Source organism: Armigeres subalbatus, chromosome 3, assembly GCF_024139115.2.
Source record: "Armigeres subalbatus isolate Guangzhou_Male chromosome 3, GZ_Asu_2, whole genome shotgun sequence".
NCBI classification, from domain to species: domain Eukaryota; kingdom Metazoa; phylum Arthropoda; class Insecta; order Diptera; family Culicidae; genus Armigeres; species Armigeres subalbatus.
The window spans coordinates 329,155,715-329,176,496 of NC_085141.1; the positions used below are offsets into that span (position 1 = coordinate 329,155,715).

At 40.5% G+C, this 20,782-nt stretch overlaps 1 protein-coding gene across 5 annotated transcripts in view; it reads left to right on the forward strand.

The window, feature by feature from the left end:
- The window catches only part of LOC134225633 (vanin-like protein 2), a 121,342-nt gene that overhangs the window by 92,341 nt on the left and 8,219 nt on the right, over positions 1-20,782 (forward strand). For all 5 annotated transcript variants that reach the window (XM_062705868.1, XM_062705869.1, XM_062705867.1 and 2 more), the window contains 2 exons: positions 12,230-12,598; positions 12,796-12,969. In XM_062705868.1, the coding sequence (XP_062561852.1) occupies positions 12,521-12,598; positions 12,796-12,969 (252 nt within the window). In that variant the 5' untranslated portion in view covers positions 12,230-12,520. The remainder of the gene's footprint in view (positions 1-12,229; positions 12,599-12,795; positions 12,970-20,782) is intronic.

The following is a 20,782-nucleotide window of genomic DNA, read 5'->3' on the forward strand; positions in this document are numbered from 1 at the left end:
AGAAAGACGAATAAAGAAGAAAGAAGGAAGAAAGAAGAAGAAAGAAGGAAGGAAACGTAAAAAAGAAGAAAGTAGAAGGAAATGGAAGAAACAAGAAGATAGAAGGAAGAGGGAAGAAGAAGGAAGGAAGAAAGAATAAGGAATAAGGAAAAAGGAAGAGTATAGAAGAAAGAAAAAGCCGAAGAAGGAAAATTAAGAAGAAAAAAGGAGGAAGAAAGAAGCAACAAGACAGAAAGAAAAAGAAAGATGGATTAAAGAAGAAGGAAGAAGAAAGAAAGAGAAGGAAAAAAGAAGGGAGAAGGAAGAAGGGGCCAGGTGAAGAAAGAACTTCCCATTTTTCACTTTTTGCTTATTTTTGCTAATTCGGCCTAATGGCCATTTGGTCCAATGACCGTTCGGCCTAATGACCTTCGGCGAAATGGCCTGACACCTACGTAGAGGACCACCAGTCTTTTGAGCGTTCCATACATGATACATTTGGTGCTGGTGACTAACATTATTATCAGCTTTTAGAAAGAATTCCTCGACCACCTCGAAGGTATCCCCGTCTATCGTAACACTGCTTCCCAGGTGGACCCCGTCACGCTCGGTTCAGCCCACTAGCATGTACTTTGTCTTCGATGCATTCACCACCAGTCCAATTTTTGTTGCTTCGGTGTGCGTACATTTCTGCCACATTTTTAAATATTCGGCCGACAATGTCTATATCATCCACGAACCGAAAAAATTGGAACTGGATCTGTTGAAAATCGTACCCCGGCTATTGCACCAGGTTCTCCGCATGGCTCTTTCTAGCGAAATATTGAGGTAGGCATGAAAATCCATCGCCTTAATCCGAACTGTAGTGTTCGCCCGAAATATTCTTACCATTTTGCACACCATCAATCGTTGCTGTTCTCGTCCATGATTTCCGTAGCTCCACGTGGTCTATACTATCGAATGCCGTCTTGAAATCTTCAAACAGCACGGCATTTTTAAAAGATTTGCCGTACAGTAAAGATCTTATCCGTCGTCGAGCGCCCGTCAACGAAGCCGGCTTGATAATTTTCCACGAACTCATTCACTGGGATATGCTCACAAAACCAAACTCATCTGGGATATGCTCAATTTTAGGCAACTGAAAACATGATCCCTTCTTTCAACGGGTCCATTTTCCCGGCAGAAGGCAAGAGAGGATATGACTCCTTCTTTCAATTCAGGCATTTACTCGATTTAAGGCAAGGGAAGATGTGATCCCTTTTTGCAGGATGCATTTTCCCGGCAAAGGCAAAAAAGGATATGACTCCTTCTTTCGATTTATTTTTTTGCTCGTTTTACCGCAAGAGGAGTTATGAACCCTTTGTTCAAGGAATGCAGTTTCCTGGCAGATGGCAAAAGAGAATATGGCTCCTTCTTTCAATTCAGGCAATTGCTTTGTTTGAGGTAAGGGGAGATAGGAGGCAAGAGAGGATATGATTCCTTCTTTTAATTTAGGCATTTGCTTAGTATAAGGAAAGGGAAGATATTATCCTTTCTTTCGAAGAGTACATTTGCCCGACTAAGGTAGAATATGAAGCATGTGATGCTGAATAAGATCGACAAATAGCGATGCCTACATGAATCTGCCAGCGATGTACACAGGAATCCGTCAGAGTTTCCCACAAGAATCCGTCAAAGCTGCTCACCGGAATCTTCAAACGACGGTCACATGGGTTTGCCAGCGATGTCCATTAGAGTTGCCCACAGGAAACCGCCAATGATGCTCACAGAAATTTGACAGTGAGGCCCGCAAGAATGTACCAGCAAGTTCTGCACGCTGCCCACAGGAATGCCAGGAGTCCACCAGCGTTGCCGACCAGAATACACCAGCGATGCCGACCAGAATCCGCCAGCGACGTCCTCAGGAATCAGTCAGTCACAAGAATCCGCCAACGGTGCTCACAGAAATGCCCACAAGAATCCGCCAACGATGCCCGCAGGATGCTGACAGGAATTTACCAACGATGCCCACAGGAATCCGAGTTGGAGTTGCCAACACCAGCGATATGCACAAGAATCCGTCAGAGTTTCACACAGAAAATTGCCACCAATGCCCGCACGATGCCCACATGAATGCCAGGAATCTACCAGGGATGTCGACAAGAATCCAGAAATGCGCCTGCGATGCCCACAAGAATCTGCCAGCGGTGTCCGCAGGATGCTGACAGGAATTCACCAACGATGCCCACAGGAATCTGTCACAAATACCAAGAGTAAACCGCCAGCGATGCCCACAAGAATCCGCCAGCAATGCCCACAGGAATCCACCAGCGATGCCGACAAGAATCCACCAGCGATGTCCACAGGAATCCGTCAAAGTTTCCCACAAGAATCCGTCAAAGTTGCTCACTGGAATCTTCAAACGATGGTCATATGAATTTGCCAGCGATGTCCATCAGAGTTGCCCACAGGAAACCGCCAATGATGCTCACAGAAATTTGACACACAAGAATCTACCAGCGAGTTCTGCATGCTGCCCACAGGAATGCCAGGAATCCACCAGCGATGCCGACCAGAATCCGCCAGCGACGTCCTTAGGAATCAGTCAGAATTTATCACAAGAATCCGCCAACGGTGCTCACAGAAATGCGCCAGCGATGCCCACAAGAATCTGCCAGCGATGCCCGCAGGATGCTGACAAGAATTCACCAACGATGCCCACAGGAATCCGAGTTGGAGTTGCCAACACCAGCGATATGCACAAGAATGCGTGAAAGTTTCACACAGAAAATTGCCACCAATTCCCGCACGATGCCCACATGAATGCCAGGAATCTACCAGGGATGTCGACAAGAATCCAGAAATGCGCCTGCGATGCCCACAAGAATCTGCCAGCGGTGTCCGCAGGATGCTGACAGGAACTCACCAACGATGCCCACAGGAATCTGTCACAAATACCCAGAGTAATCCGCCACGATGCTCACAAGAATCCGCCAACAATGCCCACAGGAAACCTCCAGCGATGCCCACAGGAATCCGCCAGCGATGCTCAAGAATCCGTCAGAGTTTCCCACAAGAAACCGCCAACGACATGGGCGTAGCCAGGATTTCGAGAAGGGGGAGCAATTTTTTTAGGTCTTCTGAATCGTAATTTTATAGTAGTTTAAAAACACATGAATATTAGTGCATGATACTATTTCCTCTAAGTTTCAAAATTTTTTAAACCTAATCCACAACTAACAGTAAATGCTGGCTCACTATAGCGCGTTGCGCGTCGCGTCTGAAAAATTGTACCGTGGAAATTCCGCAAAATTTTCAGTAAACATTCTTGAGAATTTCGCGAAAAATCTTCGAATTTCTTATGTAAATTCCATAATATATTCCGTGAAAGTTTCGAATAATTTCTTGTGAAAATTTCAAAGAATTTTTCCAGGGATTCCACCAAAAATTTATACAGAAATTATACCGTAAATGAAATCAACAACAGAATTCGCCAGAATGTCACCCTTGAACCCGCCCCTGGTCGAAATTTCAGAAAGTTAATTTCAAGTTCAAATAGCATATTTTGAGCTCCTTATGTATTTTCATGAAGTTTGAGCAACCCATTTTCATTGTAATTGGTGCTGATCTCCGCATTTTGACCTCTGAATCCGACCGAAATTTAGGGAAGGTTAATTTCAATTGCAAACAGAATTCATTGAGCTCCTGATGTGTTTTCTTGAAGTTTGAGCAGTCGCGTGCCCAGTTTTATTGTAATTGGTGTTATATCCCCAGCTTTCCTCATTTTGACCCCTGAATCCGACCCTGGTCGAAATTTTAGAAACTGTGTTTTCATGAAGTTTGAGCAGTCGCATGGCCAGATTCATTGAAATTGGTGTCATGGCGCTGCTGTCACCCATTTTGACCGCTTAATCCAGCCCTGGTAAGAATTTCAGAAGATCACATTCAATTGAAAATGAAATTTAAAAACTCCTGATTTGTAAAGCTTGTATAGCTGCATGTCAATACCCGCAGGCATGTTTCATTGTATTGTATTGTCCTATTCAAATGATGAAACTATCGAAATCGACTAGAATTTTTGTCAAATATGTTTTGTATATTCCAGACGTAAACATGGCCAGAACATTGAGTTGATGTTCGAATTACAGGGAAAAAGACCCCCGCGCACACTTTTTTTTAGCAATAACTCGGACCTGAACAGGAATTTCGGTCTTAAAATGTATCGGGGCAAAAATATAGCTATTCCCATTGAGCACAAATGAAACCGCGAGGAATTCCGATGATCAGGTGCTGAATGCGAGCCATTTGAAAAAAATCCGTTCGTCCTGGGTCTTTGAGGTCAAGGGAAAGTGAAAATAGCAAAATTTTGGCTTAAATTAAAACTTTTAAATCGTGTTCGATGTCACACAATTATTTAATTGCTCAAAATATTCGCTTTCTACATCAATGATAAATTTAGGAACGACTATTTTGTTGGAAATCCATTGAATTAAAATAAAAGCAATAGATTTTCCCGGTAGTTCGAAGTCATGATCAAGCAATAGCATTAGTATGATGCCTCAAATGGTTTTGACTCCAAGTTTTTTTGTGTCGGATGAATTTGTTGATAGGTCTGCTTCATATTTCTGCAACATTGGTGCCTTTAGAAACATGCATCGATTGATCGACAACCATAGTACAGATATGTTCCGATTTTGTCACGCTCCGATTTCGTCAACAAAATTATTCCGTTTTTATCAACAAAAAATTCAATCATTTTTTTAAAAGGAATTTAGCTTTTAAAATAAAATAACTTGGGTTAGTTTTTGGCCAAATGTTGTATTTATAATATTTCAAGCACTAGCGGTAATAAGGCCGTAACTAATAAGAGAGGATTCTCTTCACCGTTTGCCTTTTATCGAAATAAAGTGACAATATTCAGAACATGTGATATACCCGATCAACTAAGCCTTGGACGACGTATTCGTGCATTGTTGAACATCTGAGCAGGTACATTGAATCGATAGGATTTCACTCATTACTTTTACACGCAACAACAGGCCTTTTCGTTTCTTCAAAACGTCCTTGAGTTCAAATCATGTGATTTACTCGATCAGCCAAGTCCTGAACGATATATCTGTGCATCGTTGAACATCCCAACAGGTCCGTCGAGCCGATAGAATGATACACATTACTTTTACAAGCTACTACAAGCGTGTTCTGTTCTCCAAAACGTCCTGGAGTTCCGAACATGCGATCTACCCGATCAACCAAGTCCTAAGTGATATATCCGTGCATCACTAAACATCCCAGCAGTTTCATCGAGCTTAGAGTTTCCATCCCGGGATTGTTATTTTTCTTCTTACAAAAGTTATTTGTTTTGAACGCGAAACCCAACTGAGGTGATAAACTCATATCATATTTTTATACCTCCATCAGACATGATTTTTTTCCAAGTTCGTTTATTTGGTAGGTTCAGGCATGTATACGGAGCCAAGGTTCTTTGTGATGTGGCATGCATACATGATCCCACTATGCCACGATGCCACCAGACTTATGCGCCAGATCCATGGATCCCGGACTGCGATAACGTTTCTGTACACGTAAAAAAAATGTTATATATTATTAAGATTTCTAATTCTTTTTTGCCGAAGCAGGCGCGTAATGATATGTATAAGAAAAAACTTATACATCGCATTAGTCACATACATTCCGAAACTTATACTTTTCATTAACTTATGAATGTTATTAGCTTTTTAGGGATTATTATATTAGGGATTATTCATTAGGTGGTATAATGAAGAGTATAAGTTTTTTCGAATGGTTTTTTGCCATAACATTTAAGGTTATTTTTTTACGTGTAGATAATCCATCGACACTATGTTTAAGATCCGAAATCTTTCTGGACCGTAATCTGTTCCAGGATTGTTAATCGATAAATTATCGTCGTTAATTTAACGCCAACTTCGATAACGATAACGGTTGTACGATGATGTTTTGTTGACGATAAGGTGAGCGTTGATTTAACGTTATCGTTATCAAGTACTCGATGATTTATCAATAGTTATCGACTTAACTGTAACGTATACTACAGTTAAAAGTACAAATATTCTCAAGTTGGTTTTACAAAACCTATTTCAAGCATTGCATCACCGTCAAATATTCAGAATCGCATTTAAATCCTGTATTTAATTGGAATTTAATTGGAATTGGAAAGATTTCCATAGTAAATAATCTGAGAATATTTTTAATGTCTTAACTGTTTAATTTAATATGATTAACAAAGATGCAAAACAAATATGATCAACAGTGAGGACAAAATTCCTCAGCCTAACCGAATCATACTGATCATAGGGGGACGAGATTAATTCACCAATTCATTGAGAGTATTTTTACTCGGTGCAGATACTCTATGCCTAGAATGCAGTAATGCAAGTTGCTGCATCAAATATTGTTTTAGAGCTTAGATCCCAGCATGTTGCCGAGGAAACAATTGAGTTGATTCATTTTTATCGCAGAAAGCGATTACGATGAACACAATTAACTTTATCGGCAATAACGATAAATTAACGATTAACATCAATATTAGGAAGCGATCTGTTCAAGATTAGGAAAAGCTGCAGCTCTTGGCAAAAGTATCAATTAGTAGTCTGCCATGGATTGGAGGATACTCAAGTATTGTGTTTTCTTTGAGAGGGGGTTCCATATCTCCAATAGGTTATGGGCCCAGTACGATTCTACTGCGCATCTTCCATCTTTCGTCACTACACCCAACCGGCGGATGTTAGATTTTCTAACAATTCTGTATAAGAATCTACCAAAACCTGCATAAGAACTGGGCATATGCGAAATTGTTAGATTCTTATACAAGTATTGTATAAGAATCTAACAATTTTGTAAGCTTTTCTAACAATATTTGTTTGAGAACTTACATTTTTTGCATAAGAATCTAACAATTTCGCATATGCCCAGTTCTTATACAGGTTTTGGTAGATTTTTATACAGAATTGTTAGAAAATCTAGCAACCGCCGGTTGGGTGTAGGGTTTTAAATGCAATCCCAACAACTGTCTAAACCCAATGCATATTCAAAACAATGCAAACAGTCAAGCTGACTTCAACCGCCAGCGAACTCTTCTTCTCGGACACGGCGATCATATATTCCAACAGGGTACTCTACCTTCCGAGAAAAACGTGAGAATATTATTTGCTCCTTGAAGACGTTTTTTTTTTAAGAATCGATTCAAATTAGAATTGAATTGAGTTCCAATTTGAACTCTGTATTATCTGGCCTTTCTAAAATATGAACTTTACCCCTGAACATTGAATAAAATCGTTTTTAAATCAAAAAATAAGTTTTCTAAGGAAACATCGAAAAATCCCGGGATCCCGGGATTTCCCGGGATATACGAACAAGCTCATCCAGAATCCTGGGACAACGAAAATGGCCGGGAAATGGAAACTCTAATCGAGCTGGTAGGATATCTTCTTCTTCTTATTGGCATTACATCCCCACACTGGGACAGAGCCGCCTCGCAGCTTAGTGTTCATTAAGCACTTCCACAGTTATTAACTGCGAGGTTTCTAAGCCAAGTTACCATTTTTACATTTGTATATCATGAGGCTAACACGATGATACTTTTATGCCCAGGGAAGTCGAGACAATTTCCAATCCGAAAATTGCCTAGACCGGCATCGGGAATCGAACCCAGCCACCCTCAGCATGGTCTTGCTTTGTAGCCGCGCGTCTTACCACACGGCTAACGAGGGCCCCATCAACAGGATATCACTCAATTCTTTTATAAGCTGCAGTGGACCCTCCATGGTGTTCTTAGACTCGATATTTTACTTTGGGTCTGTTCACAAATTACGTAACGCTTTTGGGGGGAGGGGGGAGGTCCAACTTGCGTTATACTTTGTTACACTAAAAGGTGGGGGAGGGGGTGGGTACTACCAAATGTTACGCATAACGCGAATAAAAATATATTTGAATGTCTTTTTTCAAATCACTGATTGAAGTAATTGCTGTTTATCGTTATCGAACATTAGTCTTTATTGAAATCAAGCATGCTGACATGGCGGTACTGATATGCGTGAAATACCAAGCGAATATTGTATTTCTCGATACCACAGTTCCGCTAAACTACATAGGTAAATGGTTATTATCGCAAATTCTATTTTCGTTTCTACTAGCTGTATTTTTGAAATCCTTGATTTTTGATCATGTGCCGTCCCTAACAGTGTTTAAAAAATACCAAAACCCAAATGCTACAGTGAAGAAAAAAAATCTACCTTTAAAATTTTCACAGTTACGCTTTACATGGGGGAGGGAGGGGGTGCCAAAAATGTTACTTTTTGTTACAAGGGGGAGGGAGGGGGTCAAAAACTCAGATTTTCGCGTTACGTAATTTGTGAACAGACCCTTTTAATATTTTCCCGGTTACTCTGATATTCCTTCCAAACAATTTTCCAAGAACTTCTGCTCCACATCTCGATACCGACTGTACTACATCTCTTCAAAACGTCTCGGATCTCAGATCACTTTAAGGTGATTATAGAATAAAGCCCGAAATCGGCCATTTTGTATACCGCGTGCTTTCCCAATATTTTTGTCAAGAGCACGAGATGAAACAACCAGAGCGCGTATGTGGCTGAAATAATGGTAGATCGTTTGCTTAGTTATGCTGAACAATCATAATTTGTGTTTCGGCACTGTACGAAAACTATTACGCCAGATTTGGGCTTTTGGAAATGTATGTAGATAAACGTGTGGTGAATTTGAAATTCACCACGGGCTTCATTCTATAATCACCTTAATATAAAATTTTCAAAACGACTTTGACCTATCCAATGATCCAACTTATGAATGATGTTAGATATGATATCGCAGTGAGTCCACTCATATGACTTCAATCATCACTTGTACTAGCCATTGCAGGCTTTTACGGGTGGGTAAAATATCCTGGAAGTCGTTTTGTTTGATGTAATCATACAAGTCGGTCATACGCCTCAACAAAAAAAGTCCGCAGCCAAATTTCTAGACACAAACACCTCCTTAGTTATTATTTGAAAGCTTTTTTATGCCCGCCATTGCATGAGTACGTATCTTGTGGGGTGTGTACAAAGGAAACGCTATACCCAAGGAATTTAGAATGTTTCCCACCCAAAAACATAGACTGGACCGGATCTAACTCACCATATCCGGATTAGCAATCCTACGCCTATGTTCATAAAGCTAACAGAAGACCTCTTGGACATCTTATGTTCATGGAAATTAGGATCCTATGCTTTTTTACCTGGATTTGGTACATACTGACGAAAAGGACATTGCAAAAGTCATGATTGATCTAGTATATACTTTGAACTGAATTCGAAAACGTTTTGGAGTACTATGAACTCCTCGTATTCCAGTAAATTGGATTTACATTATTCCTATTGGATATATTGAGTATATGCCAAAGATAAGAACATTGCAAACTCCTTGATTGATTGACTTGGTTCATACCTTGAGGTGAACTCGAGAATGTTTTGGAGTACTTTGAACATCTCGAATTCATGAAAATTGGGTTTGCATGGTGCGCATATGCTTATTGAACCAGGTTGGGTACATATCGATGGTTTGGACATTGAAGAAAGCCTAGGTTGTCTGGTAGATACTTTGGGTTGAATTTGGGGGCATTTACCTTAGTACCTTAAACATTATTATTATTATTAAAATCTTTATTAAAGAGGTTTTTAGCCCAAGGCTAGTTCACCTCCGACCTTAAACATCACGTATTTGAGAAAATTGGATTTACATGATGCGCATGTCCCTATTGGACTAGATTACGTATATGCCGTAATGAAGACGTTGCATAAACCTAGGTTGATCTGGTAGATACCGTGGGCTGAAATCGAGAAAGTTTTGGAGAACCTTGAGCATCTCGGATCCAAACATTTCAGGTATACGTTGTGTTCAGCCCTTCTACATTTGTTCTAAAGTCAGGTTTTGGCATCCTGGACAAAATTGTAGAAGACGGAAGCTTTCTAGATCTCACGGATTCCGAAATATTTGACCCAACGAGTATTCCCATATACACTAGCGCCGCAAAGCGGACGAGTTCCAAAATAATATGATCTGCGACAGTATAGTTTTGGCCTCCTGAACAAAATTGTAGAATAGATATCTTCTTTAGGGTATAGCCAAACGTGACCTCCAGTATTTTTCCTGGGTAGCCGACATCCTGATAAGCACAAACAACTTGGGGCCTAGCTCTCTTCTGTGATTTTTTACAGTCAATCTAAAACGCTGGGCATATATGACCCATAAAAAGGGTTAAGGAGGTCAAATATTTTCAAATTTATTATTATGCAATAAACGGATGCCACCTTATCTTAGGGAACGTCCATAAATTGCGTCACGCTTTTAGTGTAAGGGAGAGGGTTTCTAGAAGTGTTACTACTCATATCATTTTTTTTAATTTCATAAAAAATTGGGACAATGAAAATGGTTATTTTTGCGTGACATACTTTATGGACGTTCCCTTGATGCACTCTTTACTTGCCAGGAACCTCAACCAGTCACCATTGATGATCAAAATACATTTCCTATGTATAATAACTTTGGTGTTTGGTCTCTTTTCACTAACCATGGATTCCCACTAGCATGTTCACGTGGTTTATGGACAGTCCCTTAAAATTTAAAAATGTTAGACCCTCAAAATCTAACATTTTCCCAGCAATATATAATTCTTACTCAAATTTTCGCAAAAAAAAAATCGTCAAAGAAAATTATTCTGATTTTGTCACTGTTCTGATTTTATCTACTGGTAGCTCGGACCGTGTTGGTAAAAACGGAACATATCTGTACCCCCTTACCCCGTATTTTCACTTGCTCCGGGGTACCTTACTTATATTGATTATGACGAAAATTCATGGAAATAATTTCACATATAAAGAGTATTAAAAAAATCCAAAAACTGTATGCATTAAGTAATCATGGAAATGCTTGAAAATTTTCAGAAATACACTCACATCGGATTCCATTCATAAACAATGCGAAAAGGATTCTTCAATCTTAGATTACACAGTTGCATTGTATCAGTTGTATTTTTGGCGAATTTCGTAATGTTAGTTCCAGGACGAATGAGCGATAAAACTTAGTCAAACATTTTCTATTGCAACCCATGCGTGCAGTGCCTTACATCGACTTAGAAAAATACACCCCACCAGCTGGGACCATGGCCCCCCTCTAGACCGAGATTCTAGTTACGATGATAGCCATTTTGACTTAAGCCCCCGCCGCCCAAAATGTATGGAAAAATAGTTCCCGATTAAACATTTTGCAAATGTACTTACGTGAACGAGAAAAACCTATACTTTCGTATAGTGGGTGTTGTAGAGCTACTGATTTTTGTGAAATAAGGCCCTTCTACCGAACACAGTGAACATGTAATCAGGTAACCAAATCGTCAAATCTTTCATTTTCCAAGATTCTGGTAGAGTAAACGAGTAGACTATTAAACGAGTCTATAAATATATTCTATTGCGAATGTAAACATTTCGTCATAAGACGCAATATCTGAATCACCTACTCCTCGAAAACTCACGACGAGCGTTTATCATCGCATACGATCATTCTCGCCCACTTCACAGATTAACATACATATTGGTCCAGCTCGAGTCTGACAAATTAATCGTCTGGCACACGGCTTTCTCATTCTGTGCCCATTCAAATCCCAGATTATTGTTAACAGCTTCAATCATCGATCATCTTGTTCGCCGCGCCGGACAAGTGAGCCGTAATCAAATATAGGAAGCAAGTAATAATATTCTGCATAAACGCTATATTTCTTCCAAGCGGAACTACAAAAGACACACAAGTTGCTCATATCAACGTATATATGCGTCAGTTTGTAGATGTTTGTACAAGTAAAGAAATGCTCAACAAAACACGATAAGAACATCAGGGAAGCGAAAAAAACCGCGCTGAATAAAAATGATAACGTAATATAAATATCGCTGTGAGACATGGGGGGAAGATGAAGTAAGATAGTCAATCTGAATAGATCAATCAACATGTAACAGAAGAATAGTTTTGATCCTGGTTTTGTACTATCTCATATGCTTGTGGCAGATTTGTTTGGTCTTTTAGATCAATATTCATCAATATTACATAACTTTATACACTTGCTACTAGTGGAGTTTTGTCTAGAAATTAGTAATTTCCCACTGATCTTGTGCTTATCAGTTTGACCCCGCCTCCCCCAAACTGAAGAATATCACGACTCAACAAACGTTTTCGTACCGTATAGGAACACATGAATGACCGAGGCACAAATTCGGGCTAGCCGTAGTCGGGAGCGCCGCCGCACCATCATCAGCAGCAACAGCAAAAGTGCTGCACTGGCCTTCGCCATTCGACGGTCGATGTAATAAATAATGTGCAGTTGGCCCGGACGCTTCGAACATCCAGCAAGCAATTATCCAATGTTCAACCGAATAAAGTGCCGAAAATCCAGCTACTTCCGATAGCACAGTGGTAGTGGTAGAGACAGGTGGTGGCGCGAAGATCCCGTTACATCTACGCTGCGCCTCGTGAGATAATGAATGGGATCGGCTGCCTGCATGGGGTGTTGCTGTTCCTCCTGAGTCAGACCGTAGTCATCGAACCGGCCCGACAGGTAAGTTGCACTGCCACATGTGGCGCCTGTTGGCTTATCTGTGAGTAATTGCACTCGCTGTATATTCAAATTAATTCGTGTAACGAAGCGATGCTCAACTTCAAAGCATTTTTGCAATTTCCTAATTTCTTGAATCTATACAAAAACTAACGTTATTGATCTTATACTAATGACCCGTAACACACTTTACTCTGCAGATTCGTTACCGTGCGAGAAGATCTGACGGAGCCGAAGACACCGAAAGCAGTCAGGATAGCTACGTGGTCGGTGTGGTCGAATTCCGTCCGGAGTCTTCCGATATTGACATACGGCGCAGAACGGAACTGCATTTGGAAGCGTACGCAGAACTAATTAGGTCCGATGCAGCCAAAGTGAGTAAGCGATCGAATGTACATATTTAAACACCTTGTCAGCACCTGATTCTTATTGACGATGACGACGACGGCGCTTTGGATCATGTATGCAGTGATTATCACTTTTCTTGGAATTTTACTAAAGATGTAATCAGACAATCGTGGTCATCAGTCATTCGTGTGAGCTGTACAGTGGCGATTTCTAGCAACTGTTTTCATTTAAGCGTTGTTCCCGTTGCGCTAGGATATGGATACTATGAAGTAGTGCGTAACGATGTAAATCCGGTCATATCGCCAGGCTCGGTACAACACTGAAGCTGTCAATATGACGTCCCTAACCCTAAATCCCAAGGTGTCAAGCGACCCGTGCCGAGGAGATGAATGGCCTGGGGGGTGAAACAAATAGCCAGGAAGTTAACGGAGCCTGTAATGCTTATTACACCAAACAAACCAAACTACGTCAAGGGGAAGGGGGGGAAGCTCAGATACAGGGTGGAAAATGAAAATTTCCAAATTGAGGACCGTCACGAAATAATTTAAGATTTCAAACGGTAATAGCGACTTTATCTTTCAACGGATTTCGAGATTTTCTTATATTAATAGATTCGGAAACTTTCCACCATTTTGCTAATTGTTAAACCTGTAACCACGCCCCTTTGGTGAGTATTACGGTTGCACAATATTTGCACTCATACCGTTCAACAAAGAGGCGGGACCAATGATCCATCTTTATTGATTATAAGAAAACTGCTTTCCCCCGCGCGCGAGGCATTTCATTTGAAATGTCGCGGAGAGCGGTCTTAGCATCGGCGGAGTTGCTGAGCAATTTATATTCGTGGAGTGGATCGTGTGGTCGTCGTCAACAGCTGTTAGTGATTCGAAATATGCATTATTTGGAATTAATCGGTTCTTCTCAGGGCCACCATTTTATACAAAGGAAGATTGAGGCGAGGCGAATATTATTCAAAGGGCAAATTAACCGCTTGGCGACGCCATAATGTATGGATCAGTGGCAGCCAAGTGAAATTTTATCAAGATTCTTAATGATTGTGATTGGTAAGGCAAATTATTAACAATCGATCGATAGATCACAATTTTGTTGAAGCGAAGGTTAAAGCTAGACGATTTTTTTTCTAAAGTGCAAATAATCGCTTGGCGACAGCAGAATGTTGCCGTGGGTAGTAGAATCACGAGCGCGTGTCAGAAGGAGAAGCTGCAAAAATGTATTCGCATGGATGAAAATAAAACCTGAAGCAAGTAGCAGACTATTTACTAAAATTATAATCTTGAGGGGAAATTTCACTTGACTGCTACTGCTATCCACGCGAATAATTTTCGGCAGCGTCTTTCTCTGACGCGAGCTCGTGATTCTGCTACCGATGGTAAACAATCTGCCATCACCAAGCAATTAAGTTTTACTTTGGTAGCAAATCGTTAGTACTTCAAACAAGAAAATTTTAATCTGAGCGCTGCTGATGCTGATGACGACGACCGCACGACCAACACCATCAGTGAGAATAAGATTTCCGGTAGGAGCTCCGCCGATGCCAATGGTGGGACCGCGGTCTGCCTTCCGCGGCATCTCGAACGAAATGCCTCGCACGCGCGGAAAAGCTGCTTTCTTGTAATCAATAAAGTTGAACCTATAGCCACGCCCCTTTAGTGAGTGTGTGACGGATACACAATATTTACGGCATACCGGACAACAAAGAGGCGGGACTAATGGGCCATCTTTATTGATTATAAGAAAACTGCTTTCCCCCGCGCGCGTGGCATTTCATTTGAAATATCGTGGAGTGCGGTCCCAGCATCGGTAGAGATGTCGCAAATTAATCGATTATTTGTTGTGATAATCGATTACTTCCCAACGATTAATCGATTCAATAATCGTCGAAATTCGAGAGTAATCGATTAGTTACTAATCTATTAATCGAGATTTTATGACATCTTTTAGATGTCGATTATTTCGATTAATCGATTCTTCGTTATGATAATCGATTAATTTGGATTCGATTACTACTCAACGATGAATCGATTCAATAATCGTCAAGAATCGAGAGTAATCGATTAGTTACTAATCGATTAATCGAGATTTTATGACATTTCTAAGCATCGGCGGAGTTGCTGAGCAAATTTGATTCCAAATACATATGGGATATTGGAAAAATCGGTTCTTCTCAGGGCCTCCATTCTATACAAAGGAAGATTGAGGCGAGGCGATTTTTTTTTTCAAAGAGCAAATTAACCGCTTGGAGACGCCATAAAGTTGCCTGGCGTCCGAAGCAGAATAACGAGCGCGCGTTGGAGGGAGATGCTACCAATATGTATTCGCATGGATGGCTTCAGTGGCAGTCAAGTTTAATTCTTTCAAGATTCTTATTTGGTTTTGTTATTCCAGCCAATGGCGTGGGTCGTGCATTATTGGGAATTAATCGATTCTTCTCAGGGCCACCATTTTAAACATTGAGGCGAGACGAATTTGTTCAAAGTACGACGTCGTAGCAGAATTACGTTGCCGTTCGTAGCAGAATAACGAGCGCGTATTGTAGACAGCTGCTGCAAATATGTATTCTTGCACTGGCACTAGATTCTTTATTTCACCAAACTGTTTTACGTAGTTTACGTCGGGCGATCGTGTCTTGTACACAACCCTTAATATTTTTTTTGCTGCGCGTTTTCCTCCTGAATTTTCATTTTTTTTAGGAATTTCGCAATAGGTCATAGATTTTTCAAATTTAGTGCTGTTCTGGACGAAAGGTTCCGTAGTATAATGTAGTGTCATTGTGAACATCCACGTCGTCTATTTGGCATTATAGTTGATGCCAGCAAAACTCCGAGATTTGGACGGGAAATCGCGGCTACGAAGGTAAATTCTTCACGCACCGTCTGACAGTTCCTTATGGGATTTTACTGTGGAGGGACAAGAAGGGGTGATTGGCGGCCTTGTTCATGCACAGTCTGACAGATAGCAATGAGATTTTGCCATAAGAGTGAGTAGAGGCATTTCTTTCGTATTCGCGAATTGGTTTCGCAATTTCGACCAGTACACAAGGGCATGAACATAATATCAAGCCTATACGTGGTCGTTTGGATTAGCTGTGGTTTGGTTAGATTGTTTCAATTTGTTTGTACTTTAATGTTGTTTTAAAAACTATATACGTGCCGGATTGATAAATCCGGAAGTTTGTTTATGGATCCATTATCCAGTTGATAATGGTAGCATAAACAGGCGGGGCTTATTGTACGCAACAGTGACCTCGGACTGGTCATGAAATACCAGGCAGTCTGAAATGGGTCACTCGAGCTGCAGTAGAACTAGCACCTTCTAACTTACTTGATACTTGATGGGCTACAGCTCTTCGATGAACCTACGCCGAATGGAGGACTGGACCACTGGACTCTCCTGGGCCAATCGCTTCCAGTCACCCTGATCATTGAGCGCCCTCAGGTCCTCTTCAACAGCAAAAAGCCATCGTGTACGCGGCCTCTTCTGGGTTCTCTACTAAATATTATCTTTGTTTGACGTTCTTCCGGCATTCGAATAACGTGACCAGCCCACCGTAGTCTGCCGTGTTGTATAAGCTTAATAATATCCAGCCCTTTATACACCTGGTACAATTCGTGATTCATGCCAGTATAAAGCCACCGGAAAAATCAGAGTATACAGCGAGAGTTTTGTTTTCGTTTGCAGATTACGGGACTTAAGCTGGTTACGAAGTCCGTAATAAGCCCTAATTGCAGCTGCAATACGCCTTTTCACCTCGCGGTTAACATCATTATCGTACGTCGCTAATGTTCCAAGATACACAAATTCTTCTACCACTTTCGCTACCACCACCATTGATGAACCCACGTTAATGGCCAGCTACCATGTACTTCGTTTTGCTGGTATTGACCATGAGTCCAATCCTCGCTGTACCCCTCTTAAAAGGCACAAAAGCCTCTTCCACGGCACGGCGATCTTGTGATAACGGTACCACTTCTCGAGCGCTATATTGAACAGTAGATTCGAGAGTGCATCACCCTGCTTTAATCCATCTAAGGTAACAAATGACGTTGATATTTCATCCGCAACCCTTACACTTGATTTCGATCCGTTCAACGTTATACGAATCAGCCGTATCAGTTTCGCCGGAAAACCATGTTCAAGCATAATTTGCCATAATTCATTCCATTTCACTTAATCGTTCGCCGCCCTGAGATCAATAAACAGATGATGTGTCTGTAATTTGTATTTATCAAGGATTTATCTCAGGGTGAACATTTGATTCGTCGTTGACCTATCGACCTGCTTGGTATTCGCCGGCGAAGGACTCTTCAAGCGGTCTCAATCTGTTGAACAGAATGCGGGACATAATTTTGTACGCCGAATTAAGGAGGGTTATTCCTCGGTAATTGGCGCACTTCAGTCTGTGCCCTTTTATAAAGAGAGGGCAAATGAGGCTGTCCAACCAGCTAGCTAGCTCGTCTTACCATATTTTCGACATAATATGGTGCAGAACTTCATAAAGCCGTCACTGCCATGTTTGAGAAGTTCAGCCGGGAGCTGGTCCTTTCCCGCAGCCTTATTTTTTTCAGTTCTTTAACAGCTTTTTTAACCTTATCTAGTGTAGGCGACTCCACCGCTTGTCCATTGTCGCTAATATTTATTCTGTTCACCGATGCACCGTCACTTCCACTATTCAACAAAGACTCGAAGTGTTGCTTCCACCTGGCGTCTACTTCGGTTTTATCTGTCAGCAAATTCCCTTCTTGGTCGTTGCACATGACGGGAGATGGCGCTATCTTTCTCCGCACACCATTGACAGACTCACCTTCGCATATCGTTCTGTTCCATTTTTTCCTGCGTCTCGCTAATCACTTGTTTTTTATAATCTTTCTTTCCTTGTACAGATCTAACTCCCGGACTAAACCTGACTTAATTACAGGCAGCTTTTTTCCACAACATGCAAGTCTCGAAACCCTTCAATTGACTGTGAAATAGTCATAAGTATTTTGGCTGAATTTCGAAGTCAGTTCTGCTTGAACGTATAGCCTATACACAAGTTTTATCATTTGATAAAATAATGTATCTTGATATGAATCATCATGTACTTTATTTTCAGTGAAATTTAAATCTGTGAACTTTGACATCAAAACACTATTTAACAAACGATTAAGCCTGAAGGCTTTTATGCCAAATGACGTTATGTCAAATGACACAGACTCAATTTCGGCTTTAAACTGGTTGGCCTCTGATACTTTATCAAGCAGAATGTAGATACTGATCAGTAATGCAAGGATCCATTGATTTATTTATAAACCATGAAAATATATCTGCCACAGAGAAACTGACGTCTCACTTAGAACAAAATGCAATCAAAATCATCGTCACGGAAACATTATCGCCCAATGCTAAACGCACTGTAGGTGAACAAGCGGAAACCAGATGGAGGTAGTGAGCAAACGTCAAATACAAGCAAAACCGATGAAAGCGCCATCGGGGGCCGATCTACCACCTACAAAAAAAATGAATCCACCGTTTAAAGGATGAACGATGGAATATGTGGAGAGTGAGACGTCTGTTTCTCTGTGTATCTGCTTTACCATTCGAAACATTATGCGGCATAAATTATTTCATTTATTTCTATTGATCAAAGTTTCGATAGATTGAAAGCAACAATACTGAAATTTTGCATTGAAATGTATTTCTACGTGATAAGGCCATTATTTTTGTTTGTCTCGGATTTCGCGGATTGGAATTTGGACAGTTTGTAACAGCCCTGCACTTATAGTTGAAGCCGAAACTGATTGATGGGCACGCCTTTAAGGGTTGGTAGAAGCCATTTCTCGAAGGGTATAAATTGCGGTATCTCTATCTAAAGAGGCCTCACATTAAGTTTGAGAAATATTTGAATATCATCTGGTTACTGGAGTTTGTTATTTGATTGGGAAAATTCCGAGATTATTTGATCACAAATTAGGAAATGGATCATTGTTTTAACTTCAGTCCCTTGCATGTTTGCATGATTGCATGTTCAGCTAAGTTAAAATACTAAGTTATTACGATAATCCAAGTTATCACAATATTGTGCCTTGCAACAAAATGACAAGTTTCGTGACTATTTTCCAAGGCTCTCATAGATGTGGATCATTTATCCGCAATGCAAATAGCACGTGCTATCAAACCATTCATTGCCACAATCTACCACTTGACGGTCGAATTTTCAAAAAATATTGAAGTAGCTTTTTTCTGGAGGCATGTTTTTATTGCGATTAAATATAAGCGGAGATGTAGATTTTTGTATATGTGGTAACTGGTAACATATCTACATAAAAGCATATGGAGACGCATGGTACATTTGTGCGGTGATTCATCTTGTGACTAAACATTTTACGCAAATTTCATCTCATCCGTTTATTAAATAAATGAACAAGTGTGCAAGCATTTGTATGGAACTTGTATTATGGAAAGCCAGAACCTAATTGCATGTTGGGAAGCCCATGTTCCTGGTTATCATATCGAATACTGCGATTGAGAATTCATCAGAATCATGATTTCATACAACAGGGCGTCTTCTAAGCGATTTTCACAATTCTTCCGCGGTTTTCTTATCCATCTCATCTAGTTTCCTGTAGATTGCTAGTTTGTTATGTTTCTAGGGATTCCATTTTATTTGTTTTTGCTAAATCTGCTGTCAACTTTGGAGAAAATTTCGATTTTTCAAATTCAATATGAAACAAATTTAACGATAAAGAAAAACTTCAAAACGGAAATCAACACAGCTTATCCCTGCAAGCCCCTAAAGGCCTTGCGTATTATATTGGTCTATACAAGTACCTTATGCCTTAGCCTATTATATGCAGTTCAAATTAGTTTGATGCAGAGGCTCTAGGGCCTAGGCGATCCAAATTGTTCTGGAGTTCAGATCAACTAGTCTACCAGGTCAAATCCACCTGGTATCAAACAACCCATGATGTCCATACAAGTCCTTTAGGCCTTTGCCTATTCGAAAATCATTGGCCGTTCGAAAATCATGTTTTTGTTGAATATTTTTATTGTGCATACCCACGTGTCTTGGAGGGACTCGAATACTCAACCTCCTACTCTTTAGATAGGCGTGATAACCCCTACACAACAAGGCCACTTAAAGGTCCCGTTTTGTGGAAAAGCCATCATAATCCTAGTACTGACCTCCACCGTGATGAGTTCTTTTATGCAAATTGAAGATCTTTCGGATGCTTGATTTGCCCAATCGTCACATGTGCTTTAGTTATGTGCTTTAGTGTTATATATCCACAGTCAAGCGAGCCCACATTTGTATCACAGAAAAAAAATGTGAAAAGTAAACAGCGCGTAAAATTTGAGATGCGAAAATCTACGCTATTCTACGCTGAAACGGTTCTCTTCCTAACAAGTTTGCGTACAACTTGCAAGCAATATTGATGATTCACGTTGAATATTGTATACATTTAGGCTATATCACGCGTGGAATTACACTAATAATGATGTTCCATTTATGTGCATGATTTTTAGTTTAAATTTCAGTGAATTTTTCTATCTGTGTAGAGTGTGATTTAATCACACTCTACTATGCCAAAAACTGTGCCAAATGAAACCATGGTATCGAACCAAAATGGGCACTACACACGAGCTGGTAAAAGAAAGTTCATGCAAATGCTGACCGATTGATCCGAAATCCAAAATAGTTTGAAAAACCTGAAACATCTGCATCAAACTAACCTGACTGCACATGACACGCAAGAGCTCTAGGGACTTGATGGGACTCGAACCCACGACCCTCAGTACGCTAGACTGGTGCTTTTAACCAAGTAAGCTAAGAAGGACCTC